General features: G+C 42.2%; 1 protein-coding gene across 2 annotated transcripts in view; it reads right to left on the reverse strand.

The window, feature by feature from the left end:
• Positions 1-211: 211 nt before the first annotated feature.
• The window catches only part of MAP3K20 (mitogen-activated protein kinase kinase kinase 20), a 177,274-nt gene continuing 151,823 nt past the window's right edge, over positions 212-25,662 (reverse strand). For both annotated transcript variants that reach the window (XM_029934371.1, XM_029934370.1), the window contains exons 17-20: positions 11,410-11,526; positions 8,889-8,963; positions 5,557-5,707; positions 212-1,756 (exon numbers count right to left, since the gene is read on the reverse strand). In XM_029934371.1, coding sequence (XP_029790231.1) covers positions 1,056-1,756; positions 5,557-5,707; positions 8,889-8,963; positions 11,410-11,526 — 1,044 coding nt within the window. In that variant the 3' untranslated portion in view covers positions 212-1,055. The remainder of the gene's footprint in view (positions 1,757-5,556; positions 5,708-8,888; positions 8,964-11,409; positions 11,527-25,662) is intronic.

Genomic DNA, 25,662 nt, shown 5'->3' on the forward strand with positions numbered 1-25,662 from the left:
TTTCAGGTTTTAGATTTCTGACATCCCAGGAGGTCTTTTTGGACTGTTGTTTTTTCCCCCTCTTTGCTTTTCCTTTAGTAAAATGTGGAAAATAATATTCAAAAGCAGTCCTTGGGAGCTTTGGAAAAGCAGTAACCACAAATCTCCTAGGCAGTTTAGATCTTTGGTTTCTGATGTGCCTTAATGAAGGAGATAGGCATCACAATCAACATTAAGTTCAATAACCTCTTTTATTGCCTAAAAATGACAAGCCAAATCACTTCAGCTCTGACCATGATAAGAATCCAAATATCTTACTAAAATAAATACTAACCAGCAGTGTCAAGACTGGCAGGTAAGGCCAGTGAGGCCCTTGCCTAGGGCATGAAATTTAAGGAGGCCTCAAGAAAAACAACAAAAACTCCCAACATCTCAGTAATCAAGATAAATTATATTTTAATGCAGTATTTTTTAAGTTAATGCAAAGATTCATGATGAACAAAATATCAAAGTTTTAAAACAGCATCTACAGTAACAGTGCCTTGCCAAGCCATACTGGAGTCTGAGACAAGAGGGAAAATCAGTAATACTGACCCTATATTTATGTAGAATTTTGACTGTATATCATAGAATTTTTGCATTAATTTTCATTTATTTAAATCTTGCATTAGAGTATGTATCTTGATTACTGAGCTTCCTGGTGCCCCCTTAACTTTTGCACCCAGGACAAGTGCCCCACTGAACCTCCCCCTGGCCCAGGCCCTGCTAACCAGAATGGTGGTGGTTAGGGAAATGAGATGGCATATCCCCTCCTCTCAAAATGTTAATTCAGGAGTATGGGCGTGCGGGTATGTATAGTTATGTTGAAGCCTGGTTATCATCCTTGGGCAACCAACACCCATCATTTTAGCTGTGGTTTGGCTGTAGTCTCAATTAGAAGGCATTTCCTAAGCCCCAAAATGGGAAAGTTGTCTTTTTGTTAATTCTGTCTGAAGATATCAAAATCCATTACATCTTAAAAAAAGAAGAAAAGAAAAGAAAAAGCCTGTTTAAGAAAACTCCTCTAGTTCAGTTCATCAAAAGTTTCTTCTTCCCCGGTAGCTTCCTCTGGCTCTTTCTCTGTTTGTCTTGGCAGGAGAGGGCCGGTGAGGTTTCTTCCGGTATTCCACTTTGGTCCATCCTCCTTCGCTAACTCTGCTCTCCTCTTCACTGGCTCTGGAGTCCGTCTCTGTGTGCACAGGCATCCCCGGTATGGTCCTGGACTGGTGGCAGTCACTTGGGCTTCTCTTGAATTCAGGCGACTGGTGAGTATTAAGTGTGGACTGAGAAACCCTGTAGAATTTTCCAGAATACCTTTCTCTTGAAGGAGTGGAATGCTGACTTTTCCCACTGTACCTTCCCCTAGGAGAAGAACTGAGTGACACACTACCACGCTCGTATTTGTTCTTGCTTCTCTCTGAGTACCGACCCCTCTCTAAAGAGTTGTCACTTGGAAGACTGGAAAAGCCACTGTCCCTGGAGTTGAGGTGCAGAGAAGAGAAGTTCTTGGTCAGTCCATACTGAGTAGGAGAGGAGCTTCTGGATTGGTTTATAGGTGTGATCTGTTGATACTTAATGGGCACCTGGGTCCGCCTTACAGCAGCAGCGTAGGAATCCTGGTCATTGAAATACGGGAAGAACTGTGACCCCAGAATGGGGTTGCTCTGAGAACGCTGTAAAGAAGTGTCAGATGCGATCTGCCGCATCCTCAGAGCGTCCAGCCACTGGAGGTCGGCACCTGCAGAGGAAATGGAAATGAGCATCTTTCAAGCCACTGTAAAGCTGCAGGCCTAGTTCATAAGACTCCCTCGAGATAATTCAAGCCTGTTCGGGATGCTTCAGTCTTTACCATTCAGAGAAGTTCTAGGCTAGGTATAAGGACATTCCCTTTATTACTAGAAACACTTTTTTAAAAATAAGGGTGTTTGTACTTACTGAGTATGTGTTATATGCTTGGCATTGTTCCATAGGCTTTACTTACTTGACCTTATTTAATCCTCTCAATAATCTTCTCAGGTAAGTACTAATAATCTTATTCTATAAACAAGGAGACTACAACTTGGGGGGCCAGGGAACTTGCCCAAGGTCAACTCCGCTAATCCAGGTCTTTCGGCATCTGAATCCCACCTTCTTCCCACTTGGCCATGTTGTCACTTCTAGCAATTGCTGTTGGCGTGTTTTGGATGGTAGGGGCATGTTCAGTAAATGAAAGTCTTTTTGCCAGCAGGCACTTTTCAATCCTCAAGAACCCTTAATGCAGATAAAAGAAATTGGATTCCAGCCAGTTGAGACAGCTAGGGATTTTTTGGAAGAAAGACCATTCACGTCTTCAGAGGAGAGATTCTGAAGTCCAAGAATAAGAATTGTTTTTCCCTCCATGAAAAATGAAGGTTCACAGCAAACAGGAGTTAAGGTAAAAGAAAATGATGAATTAAAACAGGAGGCATTTGATAAGCACTATTTCAGTGAATAAGCCAGTCCCTCCCACCTTGGATCTTTCTGCCGCCCCCAGGGCCTGAATCATATTGCCCACGTTCTTGAACTCCCTCAGAGTCCTCCCAGAGCTATTCTGGCCGTGCGTGTGTCAGGCTCACTCCTCACTCCCAGCAAGCAGCCTCCCTCACTGCCCCGCACAGGTGACCCACACGTCTGAGGCGAGTAACTTGTCCCCATACAGGTGACCTCTTATGTCCAGACACTCCTCACAGCTTCACCCAACTGCAGTGCCTTCTCACCTTCCCCTTGATTTCTCTGAAATTTTAGCTTCTAACAGAGCCCTGATTTTGTCCTGCGTCCAGCCCCCTCCTGGAGCCACGCGCAGTGCGGGACACCGACCACATTCTGGCTGTAGTGGCAGACTCCGATTGGTCTGAGCCACATGCAGCAACGTCGTCTTTAGGACTGACTGGACAGGTTGCTCAGTTCTGGCCGAAGCAACCTGAGGGTGGTCTGCTGGTGGCGTGTAGGCTGGTCTTTGTCACCCCTGGACAGGGGAGCAGGGAAAGCGTCAGCCTCTTGTGGCCTCTGCACAGTGCCGTATCTTTGTGTGGCGACAGTGAATGTGGCGGAGCTAGGTGGCGGGCAAAGGCACACACTGAGACGGCAGAGCGGAAAGAAGGAGAGATGTGTCCCTGGTCCTCAACATGGGTAAGCCATCTTCTCTCACTGCACCCGAATGAGCCCAGCCGCCTTGTGGACTTCTGTAGTCCAGAAGATAACCTATTTTATTACAGCTGAAACCCATGTTTCCGAGATTTGGCATGCCTAGATTGCTGGTCCCTCCTCCCAGTTTTTGATTCATCAGGTCAGGGGTTGGGCTTGAGAATTTGCATTTCTAACAAGTTCCCATTGACCCTGAGGCTATTATTCCTGGGACTACACTTTGGTCCATTTGGGAAGAAGCCAGTTGAAGTTGGATTTTCTGTTAACTTGCAACTAAAAAATATATCTTAACTGATCCAGGTGGTGTCCTCTAAGTTTTCACAGCAAAAAGGAAAAAGAAATACTAGGAAGAAGGAAGGGGGAGGCAAACTAGCTAAAACTGAAGTGAGCCATTAGGGCGGTCACTCTTTCCTTTTATTCTGCAACCTCTCCAGTTAATAATAGAAGGAAACGTTTATCCAAAGCCATTCCACTGGGAGATTGAAGGGTATTGATGATTCTTGACTCTCTTAAGGAAATAATTTGCTTTCTCCCAAAAGATTTAGCTATCAGAGAGGTATAGGATACTTGGTAGACATCTGCTCATTGTCTTCTTTGGGGAAATGTCTTCACCTGTCTCCACCCATATGGCTACAGTTCACTGCATATGATGTCCTCACCACCTCCCTGCCCCACTCTGCTACCCGCCGCCCCCTTCCCTGCTGACAGAGTTAATTGGCCTAGAAGAGAATGCTTGGGGGGAAAAAAAACCGCAACAGTCTTACTCCAGGAAATCTAGAATTGGGACTGTTGAAGTATTTGGTGATTCTCAAAATGGTGGGATTTGAACCATGTAAAACTTGGAGGTGGTTGGGAGCTATTCTGTGTCATGGGGCTGAGGAAACAGAAAACCAGTTTTTAGTAAAAGGGAAAAATATAGCAGAGTGGAGAGAGAGGACCTCCACAGATTTCATAGGAGTGTTGAAGGGATCAAACAGGATCGTAGCAGTAAAATGTGCTCCATAAATATTGATTACTTGGGAGGGGAAAATTATTATAGTAAGAAATCCTTTTAAACGTGATAGTTGGCATGCAAAACAAGATTGTTGGATTAGCAAATAAAAGAACTTAGAAATGCAGTGCACCTGGTAGGACGGGTGGCTAGTGACACTCAACACCTATTACCCGGGTTAGTGGTGTGTAGAAACAGCTTGCCCTAAGAGAGGTTTGAAAATATGTGTGTGGCTGAGAAGGTCTGAACTGATGAAAACTCCAGTGCAGTCACGGTGGCCAAAATGTCTTCTTGTGATTCATTGTGAAAGAAAATAACCAAATCAACTGTGTTGACAAAGAAAGGCAGGTGCTGTCAAAAACTGGTTGGTGAGTTTCAAGTACTGCCCAGTAAGCTGAGCCCCCCTGGCTGGCCCATATGACCTATGAAAAGATCTGGTCCGGTTGGTAAGCCAGTCCTGAGAGTAGAGGACACTTAGCTAGGTCCTCATAACTCAGTGACAGCAGTCATTAGGGCACTTTGTTTCCATGCCACCAAAAAACTTTCTGATATGGCTTCTCAGGTATATTTTCTTACCAGGAAAAATAATGCACTGATCAGGTAACATGTATTTCTGGTTTGCTGGGCAGGTATATTTCTCCTGGTGAAAAGTGAATTGCATGGGGGTTTATGCACCCGTCTCCCACGCATCTGTTAGCTTGTTGGAGTCCTGCAGAGCCTAACTCTGGGTTGTATTAGAGTTTCTAGACATCTACGAAGGTGAAGGTCAGGACCTCTTCCCTGAATCTACCAAATAATGATCAATTTAGCAGCAAGGCAGCCAGCGTTCCCCTGTATAATTTCTAAATTGTTTCAGTGCAGCATCTGTAATTACTGTCACCACTGTTCGTCATATGCATTTCATGTCTTCTCGTTCTCTCTCCTCCCGTACCTTTATTATTCCCCCCCTTCCTCCCTTCCTCCCACCCTTCCCCTATCATTGCTATGCTTTGATGTATCCATGGTGTTCAGGACACAAGAAATTGCCTCAGTAATAGCATTGGTTTCATAGGAATGTTTGCGTGACACAGAAGATTCCTATCTGTCTATGATTTTGGAAACTAAATCTGTCAGTGTACAAATAGACATATATATTCTTATTTACCACTATTAACATAATTATTAATTTTCATCTTTATCTTAGTTATCCAAATACTAAAATTTATTATAACATGCTAATATTTATAAGTCCATAATCACTACTGTTCTTATAGTCCGTTTATAAAACCAATATTCTAAAAATAGAAGAAGGAAGTCTTACATTGTCTGTTCACAGAGTGGCACTTATCCCTGGTGTGAGAGGTTGATACTTAAGGTTTTTGGTCTAGCACACGTCTCGAACTCACCTGAGTCAGACCTGCTTCTAGAGCTGCCCTCTAAGTTGGGGAGTAGTGTCTGAATGGCAAGCTGAACGGCTTTCACTTCATCCTGAGGTTTCGTTTTACTCCACTGAATTGAGTGGACATGTTTAGTGCTCTTTGGAGCTCTGACATCACTCTGTAAAAAGAAGAGAGAGAGAAACTTGCAACGAAATGCTTGTGCTTATAAAACAGGAAGAAAGGAACTTGTTATTATGTCACTCACATTTTACTCCTGATAACACTATTATCATAATGCACTAGGTGAAATATTTGAACAGCCTGCCTAAATATAATCTTATTAAAAGGAAAATGTTTTGTTTGTTGTTTTTATTTTGAGAGAGAGAGGGCACCTGTGCATGCACAAGAGCAGGGGACAGGCAGAGAGAGCAGAAAGAGAGAACCCTAAGGCAGTTCTGTGCTGTCAGCCCAGATCCCAAATGTGGGGCTTGATCCCATGACCCAGAGATCATAAACTGAACCAAAATCAAGAGTCATATGCTTAACTGACTGACCACGCAGATGCCCCTAAAAGGAAAGTTTTGGCTACTTTATTTCTTAGTGGATTATAATAGTTCAAAATGTGGTTGTCATCTCCCGGAATTTATTCTATCTGGCAAACCTCAACTTACCTTTTTGCTTACTGAGGAATGAAAAACAATTTCTTCTGTTTAGAGTGCCTGAAGATAGATTTGAATACATAAAAATCTGACCCCTATTTTGCCCATGACTGCCTTTGATCTTCAAAGTAACTGAATGAGTGTGGGAAGCTTGGTGGATTGATTATCCCCATGGCAGGTGTACGGTAACAGAAGGAAAAGTGAGACTAGGTAGGGAGTTAAAAATAAGGACTAGAGGGGCGTCTGGGTGGCTCAGTCAGTTAACTGTCCGACTTCGGCTCAGGTCATAATCTCGCAGTTTGTGGGTTCGGGCCCTGCGTCAGGCTCTGTGCTGACAGCTCAGAACCTGGAGCCTGTCTTCAGATTCTGTGTCTCCCTCTCTCTCTGCCCTTCCCCAGCTTGCTCTCTCTCTCCTTCTCTCCCTCTCTCTCTCTTAGAAATAAACATTAAAATATAAACATTAAAATAAAATTAATTAAAAATAAAATAAAATTAATTAAATTAAAAATAAACATTAAAAAGTAGTACTTAAAAAATAAGGACTAGAAAAAGGAGAAGATACCAAATCAAGACCAACCGCCTTCTCATCCTGAAACCCTTTATCATTGGGTGTCACAAATCAGGTTCAAGAGCCTCTCAGGCTTTAACGTGGTTATGAAAATATGTTTAAGAAACCCTGAAGTGACAATTATGGACACAAGTAGCAAGTCGTCACAGAGTATAAGAAGGAGGAAGAGGAAGGAGAGAGAAGAAAAGTTACTAAAAAGGCTTTCCTGCATAGTGGGGGCTGGTCAGCAGGTTCCAGAACAGTCTAGATTCTGTGTTCCTCAGGACCAATCAACTGCTCTTGTTCAGGTTTTATGTCCTACAAACAGCACTGTGACAGTTAATGCTATTTCTCAGGCACCTCATCCCCAACAAGCTGTGTTCCCTGACTGGTGAGGATAAGGAACTGTTTGTTGTAATGCTTCTTGGCTTCCAGCATCAGGTCACCCCGGAGAAGTGGACTGTCCAGGGGACAGATTTCTAATGCTGAATCAAAGCCAGTTGGGCAGCTCAGACCACAATGCAGCAGTGCATGGAGTCCAATTTAAGGCCGACTTCCTTCATCTTACTGCTGGGAAGGGGACAGGCAGGACTGCTGAGGAAGGGTGGAAACTATATTTGTAGTCAGAGAACCTGGGTGTGGCTCCACCGACCATCCCAGACCTCAGGACTTCCTCCTATCTCTCTGCGCCTGTTTTCCCTAGCTGCCAAATGACGCTAATGCAGCCTATCTCCCAGTGTTTCTACAAGATTAGTGAGATAAAACAGGTGTAAACTCCTGTTGTAGTGCCTAGGTCTTGGGGAATCCTTACTAAACGTTTCCTGAATGAGTAATCAAATGAATGAATGAAACGCGTGTCCTTTTGATGGCAGATGCATGCTAATATAATATCTCCATGTGTCACGAGATTCTGTGCTCTCCTTCTTCCCTTCCACCCTGGTCCTGCAGGGTTTCTCTACCTTGTGAAGAAGCATTATGTCCCTCCAACCATATAGATGTTACTGAGCTTTTATAAAACATTTTAAATATTCATTTTTGAGAGAGACAGACCGAGAGTGTGTAAGCAGGATTAGGGCACCGGGGGGTGGGGGGGACACAGAATCCAAAGCAGCTGCACGCTCTGAGCTGTTAGCACAGAGCTCAACACGGGCTTGAACCCACAGACTGCAAGATCATGACCTGAGCCAAAGTCGGCCGCTTAACCAACAGAGCCACCCAGGTCCCCTAAGATATTGTTGATTTTAAAAACATAATTAGATTATTTTAAGCAATAGACTGCTTAAAACACCCCGTTGGCTTCCTGTTGTGTTTACAGTAAGTCACATTCCTCACTGTGGTCCCATGAAGCTCTGTGATCCAGCCTACCCCCTTCTCCAGCTTTGTCCTTGTCCTCTGTGCCTCAGGAGCTTGGGCTTTACTTTCCTGTGGGTTCTTGCTGCCTCTTCGCCAGAGGAGAGGCCTTCCCTAACCACCCAGTCTCATGGCCCACGTCTCACTATTTTCTGGTTACCGCTTTTCACTCTCTGCTTATTTGTTACCTATTTATTATCGACCGCCTCTCACTGGAACCTCAAGAGAGAGTATAGATTTAGTCATAATCACAGAACAGTAACTGTCAGTAGGTATTTACTAAATATATGAATTTTAATTTCAGTAGCATATTTTTTAAAGTGTCAGTTCTTCTATTTTTCTATATATTTTTTTCTATATATACTTTCTATAGATTTTTCTATATATTTTATATATGGAATCTCTTTTGATAATAGCCCTCTCCCCCCACCAGGTGATAGTAGGAGTTGTGCTCTGTCCTTGTGAAGAATCACTGATCTACGTGTGAACTCAAAGCACTAAGAAGGCAGAGCTCTGTTTTGATATAACCCCAGGACCTAGCATGTAACACAGCATGTAGAAGATGTTCAATCATTAGCTGATGAATGGATGTATTACTATCTCAATCTTTAGCTAGGTGAGAATATCCTGTTCTCTTTCCTTACCAACATTTCGTTAGAGTAATTATGTTAATCTTCCCATATTCACGTTGGTTAAAGAATTTCTCTTCCAATTTTAAGCACTTTGAGGGAGCTAATACATTCCTACTGAGAAACTGATGGTAAAGCCACCGGCGCCCCACCCTTCCCCAACCCCAGGCTTACCTCATATGTGACAGTGCATTCTACAGTTTGATTTTCCATTATTCCTACATTCCACTTCTCCATTACAAATGGGGGCTGAAAAAACAAAAGTTAGGATGGTATAGAGCCTGCCCTTCCATGGCATGTATCTCTGAGGCCAGCTATGCCATATGCGGTTGGCAAATAGGGGATAATGACAGGTTATCATGAAAGTCATGGTGTTGGTTCACATGTGATTACTCACAACGTGCTAATGATCTGGATGTTAGTTTTCATAAGACCTGTTTTTCTGTAATAATAAACATCTAGTCTTAGTCCCATGATCTTCTCTTTTCTGATATACCTACCACTCAGTCCTATCATTAGGTCAGTCATTATTCATGCTAATGTTTTGAAGCATCGTAGAAAGCTTCTCATAATTAAGAGAAAGCTTTAACGATACAGACTCAGAAGTGCCTTCCTTGAGTGCAAGCAATGGCTGGGTTAGTGGCTTCAACAACCACTCTGCTTTTCATTCCATCAGGCTACCCAGCAAGACTGCGCATGCAGATGAAACTGTGGCGACATTTCCCCGCTGTATGAAATCAAAGGATTAATGAAGACACCTGTGCCTTTCAAGGGGAGACTATGTCACCCCAAAACATGGCACTTTGGCGTGTGTATTATATTTTTAGCTGAAGGCCATCAAAACCCAGCAGACTCAAGAAAAACTTTTACCTCTCCCATAACTGCCTAAAATAATTTAGATAGGGCACCTGGCCCAGAAAGAGAGCTTTTATCAGAGATACTTTTTTTCTTTTAATCTGAAAGACCTATCTGCATGGCAGGGCAAGCTTCTAATTAACAATCATCTGCCCTTATCTTCCTCTGAATTGCCTTCCTCCCCTTTGAAGTCCCAGGCCCCTGGCTCCTTCCTTAGTTCAGGATGGCATGTGTAACCCTCAATTGCCTGACTTGCCCTTGAGTCTCATATCTTTGTGACTCCTGTATGTGCAAAATTAAATTTTTCTCTTGTTAATCTGTCTTATGTTAATTTAATTATTAGACCAGCCCAAGGATTTAGGACACTTTTTTACCCTGACATCTTGGATCCTATTTTAATTTTGATGCAAATGGTCTTTATCATAAGTGAATCTTTACTCTCCTAACCACCCTTTCATTCTACACTTATGGCTACAAATGACTGACTGGCCTTGAGATGGGTACAAAGCACGTGTGGTAGATATTTAACTGGGCTCTTTTTTTTTCTTTTCTTTTTAAAATTAGGATTATTATGATTCTGTTGATGTTAAAAGTTCTACAGATTTTGGATGGTCTGCCCCAACCCTAGTTTTCCTATAAACCCCAGTTAATGTTGGTGTGTGATTTTGTACAAGATGTGGCTCTTTGGGAGTGCATATGGGGCTTATACCAGAAACACCTGTGTTTGGCTTTACAGCTGTACCCCATCATTTTTGCGATGAGCAGCTTCCTTCTGTTAGCAGGCAAGGACTTGGATCTTGCTTCTAAATGGCATAGGCTGGGGGGAAAGAGCAAGGATCTGGCCAGTCTTCAATACATCAAAACATAATGTCCCAACAAAATAAAGGGAAGTTAAAGCCAGATCATAACCTTTACAGATAAATAACACCATTGAAATGACTCCCAGTTACTCAGAAGATTCCGACAATGAATATCAAATCAGTCGACTTGATGAATACACTTATAAATTAAAAGGACTTGGATGTTTAGCAATCTTATGCCTGGGAAGGGAACACATTTGCAAGTCTAATGCTATCGTTTTGAAGACTCTTCACTTCCCCACTTGTATTTGGACCCGGGTTCTTCTGTGCTTCTTCCAACCCCACTTTCTTCACTGCAACCAAATACACAGTTCATCATGTCCTAAAGAATGGCTTCTGTGAAGTTTCAAGTGATGGTTTGGTGGGTAACATGGTCATTCACCTGAGTGGTTGACTTTCTCCTACTGAAGTCTCACATGTACGTCCTCAGTGTTCCTGGGACAGAACTGATTTTTTCCCCCATGTTGAGGAGAAGCTAAGCATTTCTCTGAGTCCGTCTTCTGTGCTGTGAAGAGCATACTTCTACCACTGACCCTAAAGTAGTGAGGTGTTCTCTGGCCAGAGGTGTGAACTCGAGGAGGCCAGAAGGCATCAACAGGTGCCTCAGTCATGAAAGCCTTCCTCTGTACACGTTTTTCGAAGTTTAAAAAATGACCTCAAAATTGAGGTAAATATTTTCACTATTGCCATTTTCCTTCCTTTAACAGATGACAGAGTAAGCATAAAAAAATAAGAGAAGAAAATTTTTAAAAATGACACTTTCTTGTAGTACTTTTTAGTTCACATAGCATACATGGAATTTTAACAAAAAACTATTATGATCTCAATCTGCTAAATAAAATGTGCCTTTCCACAGGCAGCGTGAGGCTGAGCTGACGTGAACATGGACAAGCACAAAGGCACGCTGCTGGGGGATTTTAATGTCTTTGTTTGATATCTGTGAATTCAAAAAAGCTTTTAAGCCGTAAATAGAACCCTACCTTTGTCATCTTTAAAATCTCGGCATCAGGTAGGTTAGTGGTGAATGTCACGTCTTTGATGTAGGTTATTGCAATTTCATCCCCGTCCATCTCCATATACATTTTCCACTTACAATCCTGGAATTGAAAGCAAAATTATCGAATTTCAGAAAGTGAAACAATTTTTTCTCACCTCAATGTTTTATAACACACTTTTCTAAATGAAATACTATTGAAGTAATTTTTTTCCTTTTTTAGAAAAAGGACATGAAATTAGATCTCTTTATATATTTAAATAACCCCCAGTTAGTGCATTCTTGAGACATAATTTGTCTTTGTAAATGTCCTATTGTTATAGGAGTTGCAAACTCAAAATCCTAAAGGGATTCCTACATATTGTAGGAATATTTTTTTCATTCGTACAAAGAAATGTGGACTTCCCATTTTGAAATACAAGGCCCTCTTGATTTAACTTTTACTTTTCCAGTGTTGATAATAATATGGGCTCAAGAAATAGCTCACTTTCCTCCTAACAGGAGGGAACTGCAAATATGATGTATGGCAACTGATAACTAGCCCATGTGTTGGGGAGTTACGGGAGGGTTAGGGCTCTGGGGGTCCTAGGGCAGCTGTCCTAGAGGGACGGCCATCACTCAGCTTCTGTTGCTTGTCCCCATCTGGGAATATGACCTCAGTCTTGCTAGCTCCTTTAATGTTCCACAAAAAGCTGGATATCTGGATTCTTATGTAAAACCTTTAGCTTTTAAAAAATGATGTTATGTTAATTAAATTTTCAGTAAAATCACCATGTAGTGCAAAAGGGCTCTACATCATTAGTCACCAGGGATTAAAATGTCACCACAATAAGATGCCACTATATGCCCACCAAACAGCTAAGGTTGATAACATCCAATGTTGGCCAGGATTTTGAGCTACTGGATTGCTGGTGGAAGTGTAAATGGTACAATCACTTTGGGGAGAGCTTTGGCAATTTATTATAAACATATCTATATGTATAAACATACACTTATTCGATGACCCAGAAATTCAACTCCTAGATATTTATCCAAGAGAAATGAAAAAAGACTTGTACAGTGTCATTCTGAGCAGCTTTATCATAATAGCCCCCCAAAAAACAAAAACTAACCTAAACTAAAAACTCCCTAGAAACAAGTCAGGTGTTCCTTAGGAGAATGAATGAAGTGTCATATATTTGTAGAATGGACTGTGACTCAGCAACACAAAGGAACAGATCACTGACACCTGCAACACCGTGGATAAATCTCATGAACCATTTCAGGGAGTGAATAAAGTCTTATACAAAAAAAAAAAGAACATACTAAGGATTCCATTTATATGACATTCTAGAACAGATAAAACCAATCTACAGTGGAAGAAAATTCAGAAAAGTGGTTCTTCTGCATATGGGGACTGACTGGGAAGGGGCATGGTGAGATTTTTCTGGGGTTGCTAATCCTCTGTTCACAGGGGTTTGAGTTACATCGGCATATGGATTGGTCAAAATTCAGCAAATGAATACTTAAGATGTTCTTATTGAACGCTAGCACACCTAGGTGTTTAAGAGGAAGTGTATTGGCGTCTGCAAATTACTTTGACATGCAAAGATTGACGTAAGCCTAGAGTGATAGATGGACAGATATGTGATAAGGCAAGTAGAATAAAATGTTAATGGCTGAATCTCAGAGGTGAGTAGAGGAGGGTTCATTATAAATATTTTTAACTTGGCTGTATGAATAATTTAATAATAAAAATGTTGGGAGATAAACACTGTGTGTGCAATGAAAAGGAAAAACACGCCATATCTTTGCACCAAATTTGACCCCTGAACCATAAATTCATCTTCTCTTTTATGTTACTTAAAGAATGAAGGATTCTGAGAGGTTAAGGATATGTACTGAGCACCTTACATGCTGAAACTAGAAAATGCTCTCATAGGAGTAGACCTGGAATGTCTCCTGAACAAGCTCTGACAAAATTATTATGGAAAAGCACTAACAAGGAGGCTGTTGAAAACCTGTTGGCTTCAGCAGGAAGCTGGGGGAGCCCTTTGTTTTCGGAAAACTTCTAGACAAATTGGAGAACCAAACAGGGCCGGTGCCTGAGGGGAGTGACCCTCTTTGCCCAACCACATTCACAGGATGGAGAGCCAATTAGTGAAGGAAAAGGTCTATTCAGTAATGTGAAAACCCAGCTTTCAGTTAGCAGAAGTCAGATCAGTCACTCAGAATGGACAGATCTCTCAGTATTGCTTTGTTTTGGGGCCGCACCCCTGGCAGCGGGAGCCCTGAGGTAACTGGGCAGGATAATGACTCTTTGGAGTCATGATTGCACTTCTCAGACATGGCAAGAGCCTCCTCAAGCAGTGGCTGGAATAAAAAGCCTTAGGAAAGACGAGGTGACTTAGTTGTTTCTCTTACCTATCCAGTTTTGGAATGAAGTTAGCCAAATCACAGGTGAAAGACCTCAGGCTATGTGTAAATGCCCGATACCCTCTGCTCGGCTCTTCCACCTCACAGCCTGACTCTCCGTGACCTCAGGGCCGCCGCCAGACCCCTCCAGTGCACACACGCAGAGGAGCTCTCTGTTGAGAAGGAGCTGACAGGTGGAGTGCTTCATCTGCGCCAGGCTGCTGGCTACTTACTTTCTGCTATTTTTGTTTGAGATCCACAGTAACCCTGAGTTAGGTTTATTTTCCCCTTAGGTGAGAAAAATGAGGCTCAGATCAATAAAGGAATTTTCCTAGGGTTTCCTGGCCAGTAAGTGGTAGGGGTGGGATTATAATAGCAGAAGGCTGCCTGGCTCCAGAGTTGGAGGAGCTACCAATAGGGAAGCGCAATTGGGAGAGGTGGCCTGGGGTACCCACTGGGCGGTTCTCAGGGCTCCACAGAGGGACCGGCTATTGACAACAGGCAGGTAGGGGAAGGACCGGGGAAGATTTTGCTTGTAACCGAAAAAGCAAGTGGCCACAGGTCCTCTCCTGCAGCAGCTGCTTCCCTGTTCCCCAGAGTCCAACTTGGAGAAACAAGGGTCCCCATAATGGGGTTATAGACCTTTTTACTTTTCAAATTCTTTCTCTTATCTGAAAGAAAGGCTTTTTACCTGAACCATAAAAGATAGCGACAGAAGCAATAAAACTATACTCAAAGGCATTATAAGACAAGGGGGGCATTATCCATTTCATTAAATTACAAAGCTGGGTGGGAAAGGAAAAGAATATGCAGTGTTCACTTAAATCATTAACTTAATATGTCAGTGCCCTGACGTAATTGCTAGGTTTTTTGGGGGGCATCTGCGATTTCACTGTTACCTAGTTAAGAAAAGTAACCCTCAAATCAAGTCATGGAATTCTTTAAATTCTGCTCAATTTCCTATTACCCTCAGGTATTCCCAGCATTTTTGCTACACAGTGAGTCATTAAGTTGTCAATGAATTGCATTGCTCACAACTGCCAGGATTTAAACAAGGTATTGAATTCCACAGGGCCCAACAGAGACAGGATGCCATGTAATGAGTTCTTGGCCAATCGATCACTGAAAGGGTTTTCCTAACAGTGAGATGAATTAAATCATCAAGAACATCACTAAAAGTAACAACTGAATGTATTTATGAGTCTGATATAGGACCTTACATGCAAAATTGCTACCTTTTCGGTTTCTGGGTAGTGGTAGGGACCAGGTGGTGGGAATGTGGGCTCAGATTTAAAAGCCATTCAGTTTTAGCAGGGTGAACTATTGATTTGGGCTTGATGTGAGTGACAGAAATGTGGGTATTGATTTATGAATCGGAAACATTCAAGAGTCACTTTGGACGACTTGTGAACAACTCTCAGTCCTGACAGGCAGAAATCAAAAGCAGACAGCTCTGCATTCTGAGAACCCATGGGGGCCCGAGAGGACTTCTTTCCCAAAACCATTTCACTCCTGGCAGTCTGAAATGGCCCTGTTACTCATTTGGTTTAAATGGTGGATGATGATTATTAAGCTATAATATAGAAAAAGCGTATACATTAAGCCATTGCTGGGGGGAGTAGCCGGGAATGAGGTGAAATATGACAGTTGAAAGTCCAGCTGCTGAGCTTGAATCCCATTTCTGTCACTTTCCCCCAACTTTAGCGCACTTACATAACCTAAGTGTTATATAAGTTTGGACCTAAGTGTTTTTATTCACAAGTGTGTTATATGATGATTAAATGAGATAATGTAAATAAAGTGCCCAGCACAGTGCCAGAGCCAAATGAGGCGCTTGGAGAGGAGTAGTTGTAATTATCGTTACCAACATTACTCACCAACACAGCTCTAATTAGTTTATTAGACTAGCCAGCCCACTATCTAGCAGCGGTCTAAGGGAACGGGCCAGAAGCTGAGTAAGCTTTGACAGGCAGGAAGAGACAATGTTTAGAAAAGGTCTCTGACCAGAATAGGCAGTTGTGGTCAGAGCATGTTACTTGGGCAGGAGTTTGGGCACCCAGAGGGCACCGAATAAATCTGGTGCCTGGGAATTATCAGTGTTGAGGGAAAAAAAAAAAAAGATGCAGGCAGTGGTAACATAACAACAACTGGTCTTACAAAATAAACAGAAGGAATTAAACTTGTGTCTTCTTACATATATGGATTATAGAACACCAGTTCTATGTCCTTTCCTGCTTCAACAGGTCCTAATGCAACCCTACCAGTAGGAACCATCGGATGTCCGGAGGACAATAGCTATGAAATGGGACTGACAGCCTAAGAGTCTTATCTTGATGAGGAGACTGAAGTATAGAGAGATGAGGAAATGTGACCAAGATCTCATGGACAGCAGGAGATGGAGTTCGGAACTGATTTAAGGTAGTCTCTTGGTGCTATGAAGAGCAGGTCTCCAAACCCTCAGTCTTTTCTGAATCCCAAACTTCTCCTCGTTACGGGTTAAACAAAAGTAAAAATTACGTCACAGAGGAGTTCCATCCTCCAGAGTCAACGAACAGTCCAGATTATGTTGGTGACTTTCTTTTAAGTCTCATGGCAGAGACTGAAATACGGAGTCTCTAATAAGTCCAGCATAGCCCATGATCCCTCCATTACTGACAAAGATCATTGTTAAAAATGTATATGGTGCCATTCCACCATCTTTATGCTTCTTTCCTTGATTTCTCTGGCCAGCATTTGGAATCGCAGACACTTTCACCAGCCCGGGCCTAGGCTTCACGGCTCGACACGACTTCCACTCTCCAGACCAGAAAAAACCCACTCCCATCTAGTTGCACAAGCAGATCCTGGGGCCAGGTCCTGACTACTGTGGGTTTCTAGTTCATGACCAGACCCCCACCCAAGCGAACAGTGTCACTCTCAAATTTGTATCTTGATGCTTGTTTCTAGTGAATGCCATTAGTAACCAGTCGGAAAAAGGCACTGGCATATGAGCAGTGGTTGGCCCTGGAATGTTCTTTGCTTTGAATAGAAAAAAAAAAAAAATGGTGATCCAAACCTTTCCACTGACTGGATCATCTGCCTCTCAGTGCAAATCTACAAGAAATGAATGGAATTTCGTTGGGAAGAGTTTGAAACTGATGAAAAGAATGACAGCTCTGTTGGGTGCCCAGGATATGTACTATTTATCTGGGCAGCTGCTGAAATACCTGGGTAATTTTAGAAGCAAGTGTGTGGTTAATGGAGGAGGAGAAAGCATTCCATTTGAACTGCTTCTGTATTGCCAATTATGTTAAAAAATTTTCTGAATTAAGATTACTGGCCAAGTAAAACAGAAACTCTTAACACTCTGAAGATAAAATCCTAAACAACACTCAGTTAATGCTAGATTAAGTATCTCTTTGTGAGAAATCACTATTACATTCTTTGCAAGCTGTTTAAAATTCTTTGGAGTTCCAAGCTAGTACAAGTGATTCCAAACATAGACATCCCTTCTCCCTCCCACAAAAAAAAAAAAAAAAGGGAGGGAGTAAAAGAAATGATCCATATGGAGGTAAATTTTACAAGTAGAAAAAGGATGGAAGATAGCATAGAAATTAACTTTAAATACTGTTTCAAGTTCTGGGCAGTTCAGAGGCAATGCTCTCTCTCTCTTTTCCTACTTAAAAATTTTTTGCAAATGTGAACAGTGTAGATAAATCATAGAGACTCTAGGGCCAAGATTATTCAGGACATTTTAGAAGAAAACAGACCCCACATTAGGCTTTCAGATTCCCACTTCTACCTGAAAGTTGCAGACAAAAACATTTTTGATAGTGTTTTTTTATTGAGGTGTATACGTTGCAAACAGTAAAATGCACAGATTTTTAAGAGCACAGTTCAGTGAATTTTGACCTAGTACATACCAGCGTAACCACCCCAACAAGCCAGACAGTCCCACTGCCCTAGAAAGTTTCCTGGGGTTCCCGCCCCGCAGACCTTCCCCGCACAGGCGGAGGTGCGCACACTCACTTCCCTCACCATAGTTAATTTTGCCTGCTCTATAACCCGACAAAATGGGAACTTCAGAGTATGTACTTGTCTGTGTTTGGCTTCTTTACTTGGCATAATGTTGAGATTTGTCCATGTTAGTTAACCTTTCCAGCCTTACCCTGTTATTGATAGCCATGTCTCCACTTTACAGATGAGTAGACTGTGGCTCAGAAAATGCAGAGATTTGCGGCCAGTGCGCCTGGCTGCACCAGGGCCGCAGTTTAGTTCCTGGGCATGCCCCGTCTAGTGGTAAAGACACTGAGTTTTCAAATCCTATCTCTGTCTTCCCTCCTTCCCCCAGTTAGGAGAAAAGGTGAAACCACCAGAGATTGCTCAGGATTCTAGCAAAGAGGCCTCTTCACCTTAAAAAGACCTGCAGAGGCAACATTTTAAAATTGAAAATAGAGGTTGAAATAAACTTTTTAAGATTCAAGAAGGAGGGGGTGACGGAGGGGTTAGGGGGTGGGAGGGAAACTGTCTCCTAGCAGGTGACTGTTGGAAAATGTAAGAAGTAACACAAGATGAAATAAAAATGCGGTGGAAATGTTGGTCATGCTGGTATTAAAAGTAGTAAGATGTTGATGATTTAGCCTCCGAAGGCTCCTTTGCACACGCTGCTATTATCTAGCTCAGCTGCTGAGACCTGCTGTTTTAAAGGCAGGAGAGTGGAGCATCCCACGATAGCACCTGGGTTATTTGTCATTATGTATCACCCCGCTACTCTCTGTTTTATTATGCTGCCTTTAAAAAGAAGATAATGCAAGTATGGTTAATTTGCTTCTCTTCTTTATCCGTACGGTGTCATGACCCATCACGGCTTTGTCCCGCGAGATTTGTTTTTCAACCAAAAAGAAATCCACAAGAAACTCTCCCTAAAAATTCCATTAATAACCTCTTTCAGCGTGTATAGGTTGCAGGGTCTGGAACTAAGAATGTTTTAATCTCTTCAGCAAAACAATGTCTCATAATGATGTACAGGACTATTGCTGTACTGATGAAGAATCATACATAATTCAGCACCTTTCACTTGGCACCACTGTGATGTCCTCATTAGCCGTGGCTCACAGTGTCTGTCAGATGGTGTCCATGCGAACGCAGGCATTATATTGTCTTTGAGATGTGCAGCTGCTTCCATGACACTGCCAGTATATAAAAACATGACGCCAGTTTGTTTTATTTAGTGCTAAACCTTCCAGTTTGTAAAAACAAGGCTGACACAGAGCCTGACATGAGGCAGTGAAAATAATTAGCTCTCATTTTCTCAGCCTCCTATTTCCTTCTCCCTGCTGTGTTCTCTTTCCACTAAACCACCACATGTCAGTCGAAATGGGAGGCAATTAGTGGGCTCATTTCAGTCCCCACAACTGTGCTGAAAAGAAAGTATTTATGATGGCACAATGAACAGCTGAAAGATTAAATAACATTTGCCTTTTGAAAAGAAAATGACTTCTAGCTAAATGGGCAATTTTTGATTATTCTCAAACAAGCTTAGAGTAGTTGGTTTTTAAAATACAAGAAAGGAAAATGAGTCATTTTTAGGTGAAAGAATCAAATAAAACTTGACACAGTAATGCAAATAACTGATGTTTTATTGCAAAATATGTAAATGCGTTATACCCTTAACAATGGCTTGTGTCTAAGGTCAGGGCAGATTGGTGCCAGCTAGACACCAGTAGAGATAAGGTTGTTATATTGCCTTTTGGGGGGTTGTTATTCGAGTTATGTATGAAAAAAGATGATGTTAAAGTAAAAGAAATCAAGTGAGACCTACTCTCAATATGATGCATTACACAGTACCTGAAATGGTTCAGATGTTAGCTGACATGTTTGGAAAGGACTTTTTCGGGTTTTGTTGTTTTTTTTTTTAACTCTTTTTAAAAGTGGAAGGTACTGGGTATTCATCTTAGGAAAAAAAAAAGTAAGTCTTGTTACGGATTTTGAATAATTAAGAATCTGTTCTCAAGACTAGGTTTCTTAACCAACATAGAAGGTGTTCTAGCTTACCTAATTACTGCTTATAAGCTTTTAAAAATGCTAACAAATGGGCTGCAAGTTGACTTTTACCCAGGACACTCAAAATATAAAAACAGCTCTTCTGACTACTAACTTCCCCTCCCTTGCCAGGACTTCAGAGGTGATGCCAAAAATTAATGACTTTTGAAGAAAAACCACTGGCCTGGTTGGTAGGCATTGTTTACCCTTTGAGCTGTCCTCAGCCCAGATCCTGATGTCCAGGATTGATAACGGCTGTCGTACATCTTTGCTTTTCCAATGTGGTGCTTTTCATTTCATTTCACATTATCAGTCCCTATTATAATTGATTATCCTCAAGACCTAGTTTTCCGTTCAGAAAACTCAAGTCATTGTGAGTTACCAAGGTCTTCTCTCTTTCAGTGGCTTTGGGAAACCTGCCTCTAGAAGTAAAGATGTCCTGTCCTCAATGAGAGTCAACAACTGTGACTGTTCAAACATTTTAAAAAGACAATCACAGATTTACGTTTTGTTTCTCTGTTTCCGTAAGTAGTATATTCTTACTCTTTACAAAATCAAATCCTAATTTTTAAGTCCTAATGCGGAGTCATCGTATCTGTATGAGCCAATGGCAACCCAAGGAGATCTGAGCCAACCATGGATTCGCTGGGAAGCTAGAGCTCTCTGTGAGCTAACTACACATATGATTATAGCTGGAAACCAGCAATAATGTGTTTGTCGTGTGGTCGTACCTATGTTTTGTCATGTATACTTCCTTGCTATTCACTATCTTAAAAGGAATTCAGGGTCTTGATGAAGAAGACCACAGGGACCAGCGGTGTGCTGGAGCCCCCCTCACAAGCTGGTTGCTCATACTTCTTCCCAACGTGACGTTCGGTAACTTGAAATTGGCCCTGGTGAAGATATTCATACCATGGAGATGGGCAAACACTACAAGTCAGGACCATTTCCCCCATTGTTAGACATCTTCTAGTGTGGCTTTTCCACATGTGATTATCCCTCTATCAGCAAGTCTGTGCTGAGCAGCTCTGCGCTGGGCCTGTAAGCAGCGGCTTGACCTGTTTGATGAAGTGTAGCCCCACTGTGATTAGAAATATGCAGCAAGTTCATGCAGTCACATTCTAAGCCGCATTTGCTCCTTGGCTGTCAATTAAAAGTTGTATTTCTTACAGAACCCTGCCTCTCTGCAGCCTCATATACCTAGGTGCTCTGACACGTGTGTGTGCGTGTACTTTGCCCCTGAAGAATAGTTGGTCATGGGAAATAAGCTTCCTTACACTGCATTTTTAATAAATGCAAGATAAGTCAAAGTAAAGCATTGCTTTTAGCTGTTCTGAAATTTACAAAAAGTGTTGGCTTTTTTTTTTTTACTTCCTTACAAAATCCTTTTCTTTGTGCTCTGTTATTTTATTCATGTTTATCTATTCATTTATAAAAATTACACAATAGGGGAGAAAAAAGCCCCTTTGACAGTTTTTGATATTTACAGTGCTCTGAGAAAAAGCCTGTAGATTCAATTAAGTTTATTAAATGTAACATTTTATAAGCGATCCAGTAATAAAGACCTAAAAGCACAATAGTAGGTGGGAAGTATTTGTAACAAACGGTGTTTCTCACCTAGAGAGGAAAGGAGCAGAGAAGCAGAACTACTGACTGAATTGCTTCTAGTGAGGTGTGGGAGGAGAAAGGGGGGCAGGGTGGACAGAAGAAGCCTTTGGCTTTGGTGGGGGCCGTTACTCTGCTTCTACACCTTCAAGATTTTATTCTTTATTTTGTCTAACTCACTGGCTTGCTCCTTCAGAATATTGCTCAAAAGGAAATCAGAAATGGTGATCCTCTGGTAGGAGGTACAGGAGTCCAGAAGACTGTGTCTACTTCAGGGCCCACGGTAGCCAGGATGCTGGCAGAGACAGGGTGTCGTTTCCCAGGCTTCTCCCCTGTCCACCGTGGGTCATCAACTTAGACCCACCGGTTTCCATGCCCCACGGGGGAGGGGAGGGGTAAGGACTCCAGGGACCAAGCCTGTGACTGTCCAGCACCTCTAAGGAAAGCATAGCTCCCCACGTAGTTCCTTCATAACCTTGCTTTTGAATTTTAATGCACAGTCTCAAGAAAGTTTCTTGGTGAGAAAACTGCTGGGCGATTTGATAGTTTATTCCTTGGCAATTTGAGAAGCAATATTCCTGACTGGCAAGTTTCTACGAGATACAGCAGTAAACTCTATGGAGCTGAATATTTCAGTAAAAGAAAGGGTGGTTGCCACCTTGAGGGGGAGTTCGGTGCACGAAGCTGAGATTATGGAAACCTTTTTCCTTTGTGCCAAGTGGAACGTCTTAGATTACAACGCACAAGGCATTTCCCACACAAAACAAAAGATGGTAATTTAGTATTGAGTGACTCCCAAATTATCTTTTTATTACCAATATATCTATTTTGAGGGGATGATGCTACTTTCTAGAAAGGGGCAGTAGGACACACAGGTTGAGTCCTTGGACTAGATCTTCCCCTAAATAGGTGAGGACTCTGGGCAAACAGCTTTATCTCTCCCTCCCTCAGTGGGATGGTGGCTTATACCAATTCCATGAGAAGAAAGTTTGCAAGGCACTTACCACAGTGTCTGGCAGAGGTGTGAAGTAATAAGTATCACAAGCATTTCAAACCTGAGCACAGGAAAATTTTGAGCTGAGAAAGACCCAATTTCTGCCAATTCCACTGTCATAATTTCAAGTTCAAGTTTGCCTCAACATATAGCATTATTTAAATTAATAATTTCCTCATTAGAAATAGCTCAAAAACATGCGTAAACCCCATTCTCACTTTTTATTCATTTAAATTGCCAGTGATGCCTTTGGTCCAATTCTGTTTTCCCTGCCAGTTGGCTGCACCTCAACAAGGAAAGAAGAAACGTGTATTTCATTCGTGCGAGAATCCTTTAAGTATGCATGGGGTTTTGGTCTGCTGAGGTCCTGCTTATCCAGAGGGCGAGGCAGTAAAGACGCATCACAGCAAGGCGTCATGCGGTGGCCCCTGGCCATGCTAGCAGGCACATAGGAACTCAGACGGAAATGGCTTTCCTCAGTTGAGCAAATCAACCTCACTTTTGTGCCAGAAGCCATCCGGTTGTAAAATGAGACTAAAAAAGAGCATTGCATCTGAATTCTTAGAGAACAGAAGGTTGATAGGTCTTACAATGGAAGGGTTTCTCCTCTACATGAATTTGAGTATCTGTGGATAAGATCATATTTTCATGGTTTCCTCCTGGAAAGCTTTCATGTTATTTGTAAAAGGAAAGGTGAAATGGCCAGGCAGACCTCCCTGATATGCAAACCCCAGTTTGAGAGAACTTGCAAAGCATCAGTGTCCTCTAGTAACTTACTCTAGTCACGGAGAGGCTTCACCTTTTCTGTGATGATGGGTTTATGAGAACTCAGTGGGGATTTTGAGGATGTCCTTTTTTTCTTCGGTTCTACCTTTAAAGGTCAAGGCAATAAGGTTTTCATGTGAGGAATTGGAATTTCAAATGTTGGGGGGGAAATGTTTCATAATATTAGGGTGTAGGCTGGCATAACTGGGTAGTTTAGACCCGGACAGTAATTTATTCTAGGATTATTTCATGAAAATGTACAGATGGCTTAAATCTCTTGGGACAGGTCTGCGGGCTGGCACATGTTTAATAAGAAGGTAGTGATAAAGATGTAACTTCCAGTCTCAGCTCTGTCCTCACCCCATCTAAGGCCGGCCACAGGCTTCCTCTTGCTCTGTTTCCTGATCAGTAATGACAGTACCGTACCTTAAGCATCTCGCAGAAATGCCAAGAGGATAAATGAGATGACATTTATGAAATAACTTGAGCTCTTTAGCACGAAGTGCTAAGTATAAGCTTTTAAACATTATATTCAGGAGATTATTTGCAAATGACCGTGAACCTCTTCGAGCCTTGTTTCAAAACTCACCCCTTCCAAAAAAGCTTTTCCTGGTTAACGTCATACATTCCAGTCACTTCTATTTTTAATTAAAAAACAATTTTTTTTTTTAATTTTAGAGGGAGGGAGAGTGCATGTGCCTGAACTGGAGAGAGGGGTAGAGGGACAGAAAGAGAATCTTAAACAGGCTCCACACTCAGCACAGAGCCCGCCAGTCACTTCTTTATACTTTTAGCACCGTGGCGTGATATCCACATTGTACATTTCACTTTTGATCTCTTACGTCAGAACATCATCTGCCCAGCTGCCCACACTAGAAACCCGGCAACATCCTGGCTCCTTTTCCCACCCCGATGCCATTTCCAGCTGGTGACCCGGTGTCATCAGTTCTCTGTCAAGGTCCTCGGACTCCTGGCGTTTCCACAGCACTGCCATAGCCTCCTCTCCTTGTCCCCTTTAACCTGCTTGTCCGCACTGCCCGCTAATGGGTCGTTTTCACTTTAGCCTGGTCCCTTTCCAGTGCACCCTCGCCTGTGCTTTTGAGAAATATTTATTTGCTTCTCAAAAAAATTTTTAAATATTTTATTTTTAGGTAATCTCTACACACATGGGGCTTGGACTCATGACTCCAAGATCGAGAGTCGCATGCTCTACTAACTGAGCCCGTTAGGTGCCCCTGAAAGAGCTTTTAAAAACACAAAACTGATCCTGTCTATTCCCTGCTTAAAACTCTTCAAACTCCTTTGTTTAGCACCTAAGATCGTACTTTCTCTTGTCACCAGCCTCTGTTCTGGCCTAACTCTTACCACACTAGTCCCCCTACGTCATGCTGAGCCCCAGAGGCAGTGATGCTTGAGGCGAGTCGTGTGGTCCGTAGAAATTGGCCTAAAGAAGAGCTCCGTGTGCCTTCCCGGCCTCACGCTCCTGACTTTTGCATATGCCAGCTGTTCCTTTTGCCTTTCAGGTCTTCTCCCTACCTAGTAATTCCTAATAGTTTTAAAATTTTAGTGGAAGCATCATTTCTACCCAAAGACCTTAAGACCCATTCTGATCTCCTTACGTGTCTGCTTTTAACACGTAGCCAGTATGCTTCCATTGAATGAGGTGCTTGATGTTGTTAAAAAAGAAAAGAAAGAAAAGCATCATTCTGTACTAAAACTATTCATTGATCTTGTCTGTTTCTTCCAATCAGCAAAGGGTCCTTGCAAGCGGGGGACTGTACTTTTTGATTTTGTATTCTGACCTTCCGGCAGAGAGCCAGGTCCCCCAGGAAACGTCTGCTGAATGCATGGTTGAAATTATGACTCTGTAGGCATGACCACGGATCAACAAGCTGTCAAAAGCTCTAGTGACTTTAGGCCTTGTGAAACCTCGGGTTCAAGAAGTCTACACACTGTGGACAAACCAGACCACTGTATTTGGTCTCCAGTATCATTTATACCTTCTAAATTTTTACAAAAAATGTTTTTTACTTTTCTACATTAATAAGTCATTTCTTTGTTAATTGTAAGTTCTTTTTTAAAAAAAAATGTTTAATGTTCATTTATTTTTGAGAGACACAGCATGAGCAGGAGAGGGGCAGAGAGACACACACAGAATCTGAAGCAGGCTCCAGGCTGCAAGCTGTCAGCACAGAGCCCGACGCGGGGTGAGAACTCACAAACTGCGAGATCATGACCTGAGCCAAAGTCAGACACTTAACCGACTGAGCCATCCAACCACCCAGTTATTTTCTTAATTGAAACTAATTTTGACAAGTCTCCCTCAAAAAAATCCCTCCCTCTTCTTTGACCACGTACAAGCCATAAAATGGCTTAAACAAAGAGCACTAAGTCCCATGAAGTCGAGGATATCAAAGAGGGCAAATTAAAATATGTAATTTGTTTATCATCACATGGACT

This window comes from Suricata suricatta, chromosome 3 (genome assembly GCF_006229205.1).
Source record: "Suricata suricatta isolate VVHF042 chromosome 3, meerkat_22Aug2017_6uvM2_HiC, whole genome shotgun sequence".
Lineage (NCBI taxonomy): Eukaryota > Metazoa > Chordata > Mammalia > Carnivora > Herpestidae > Suricata > Suricata suricatta.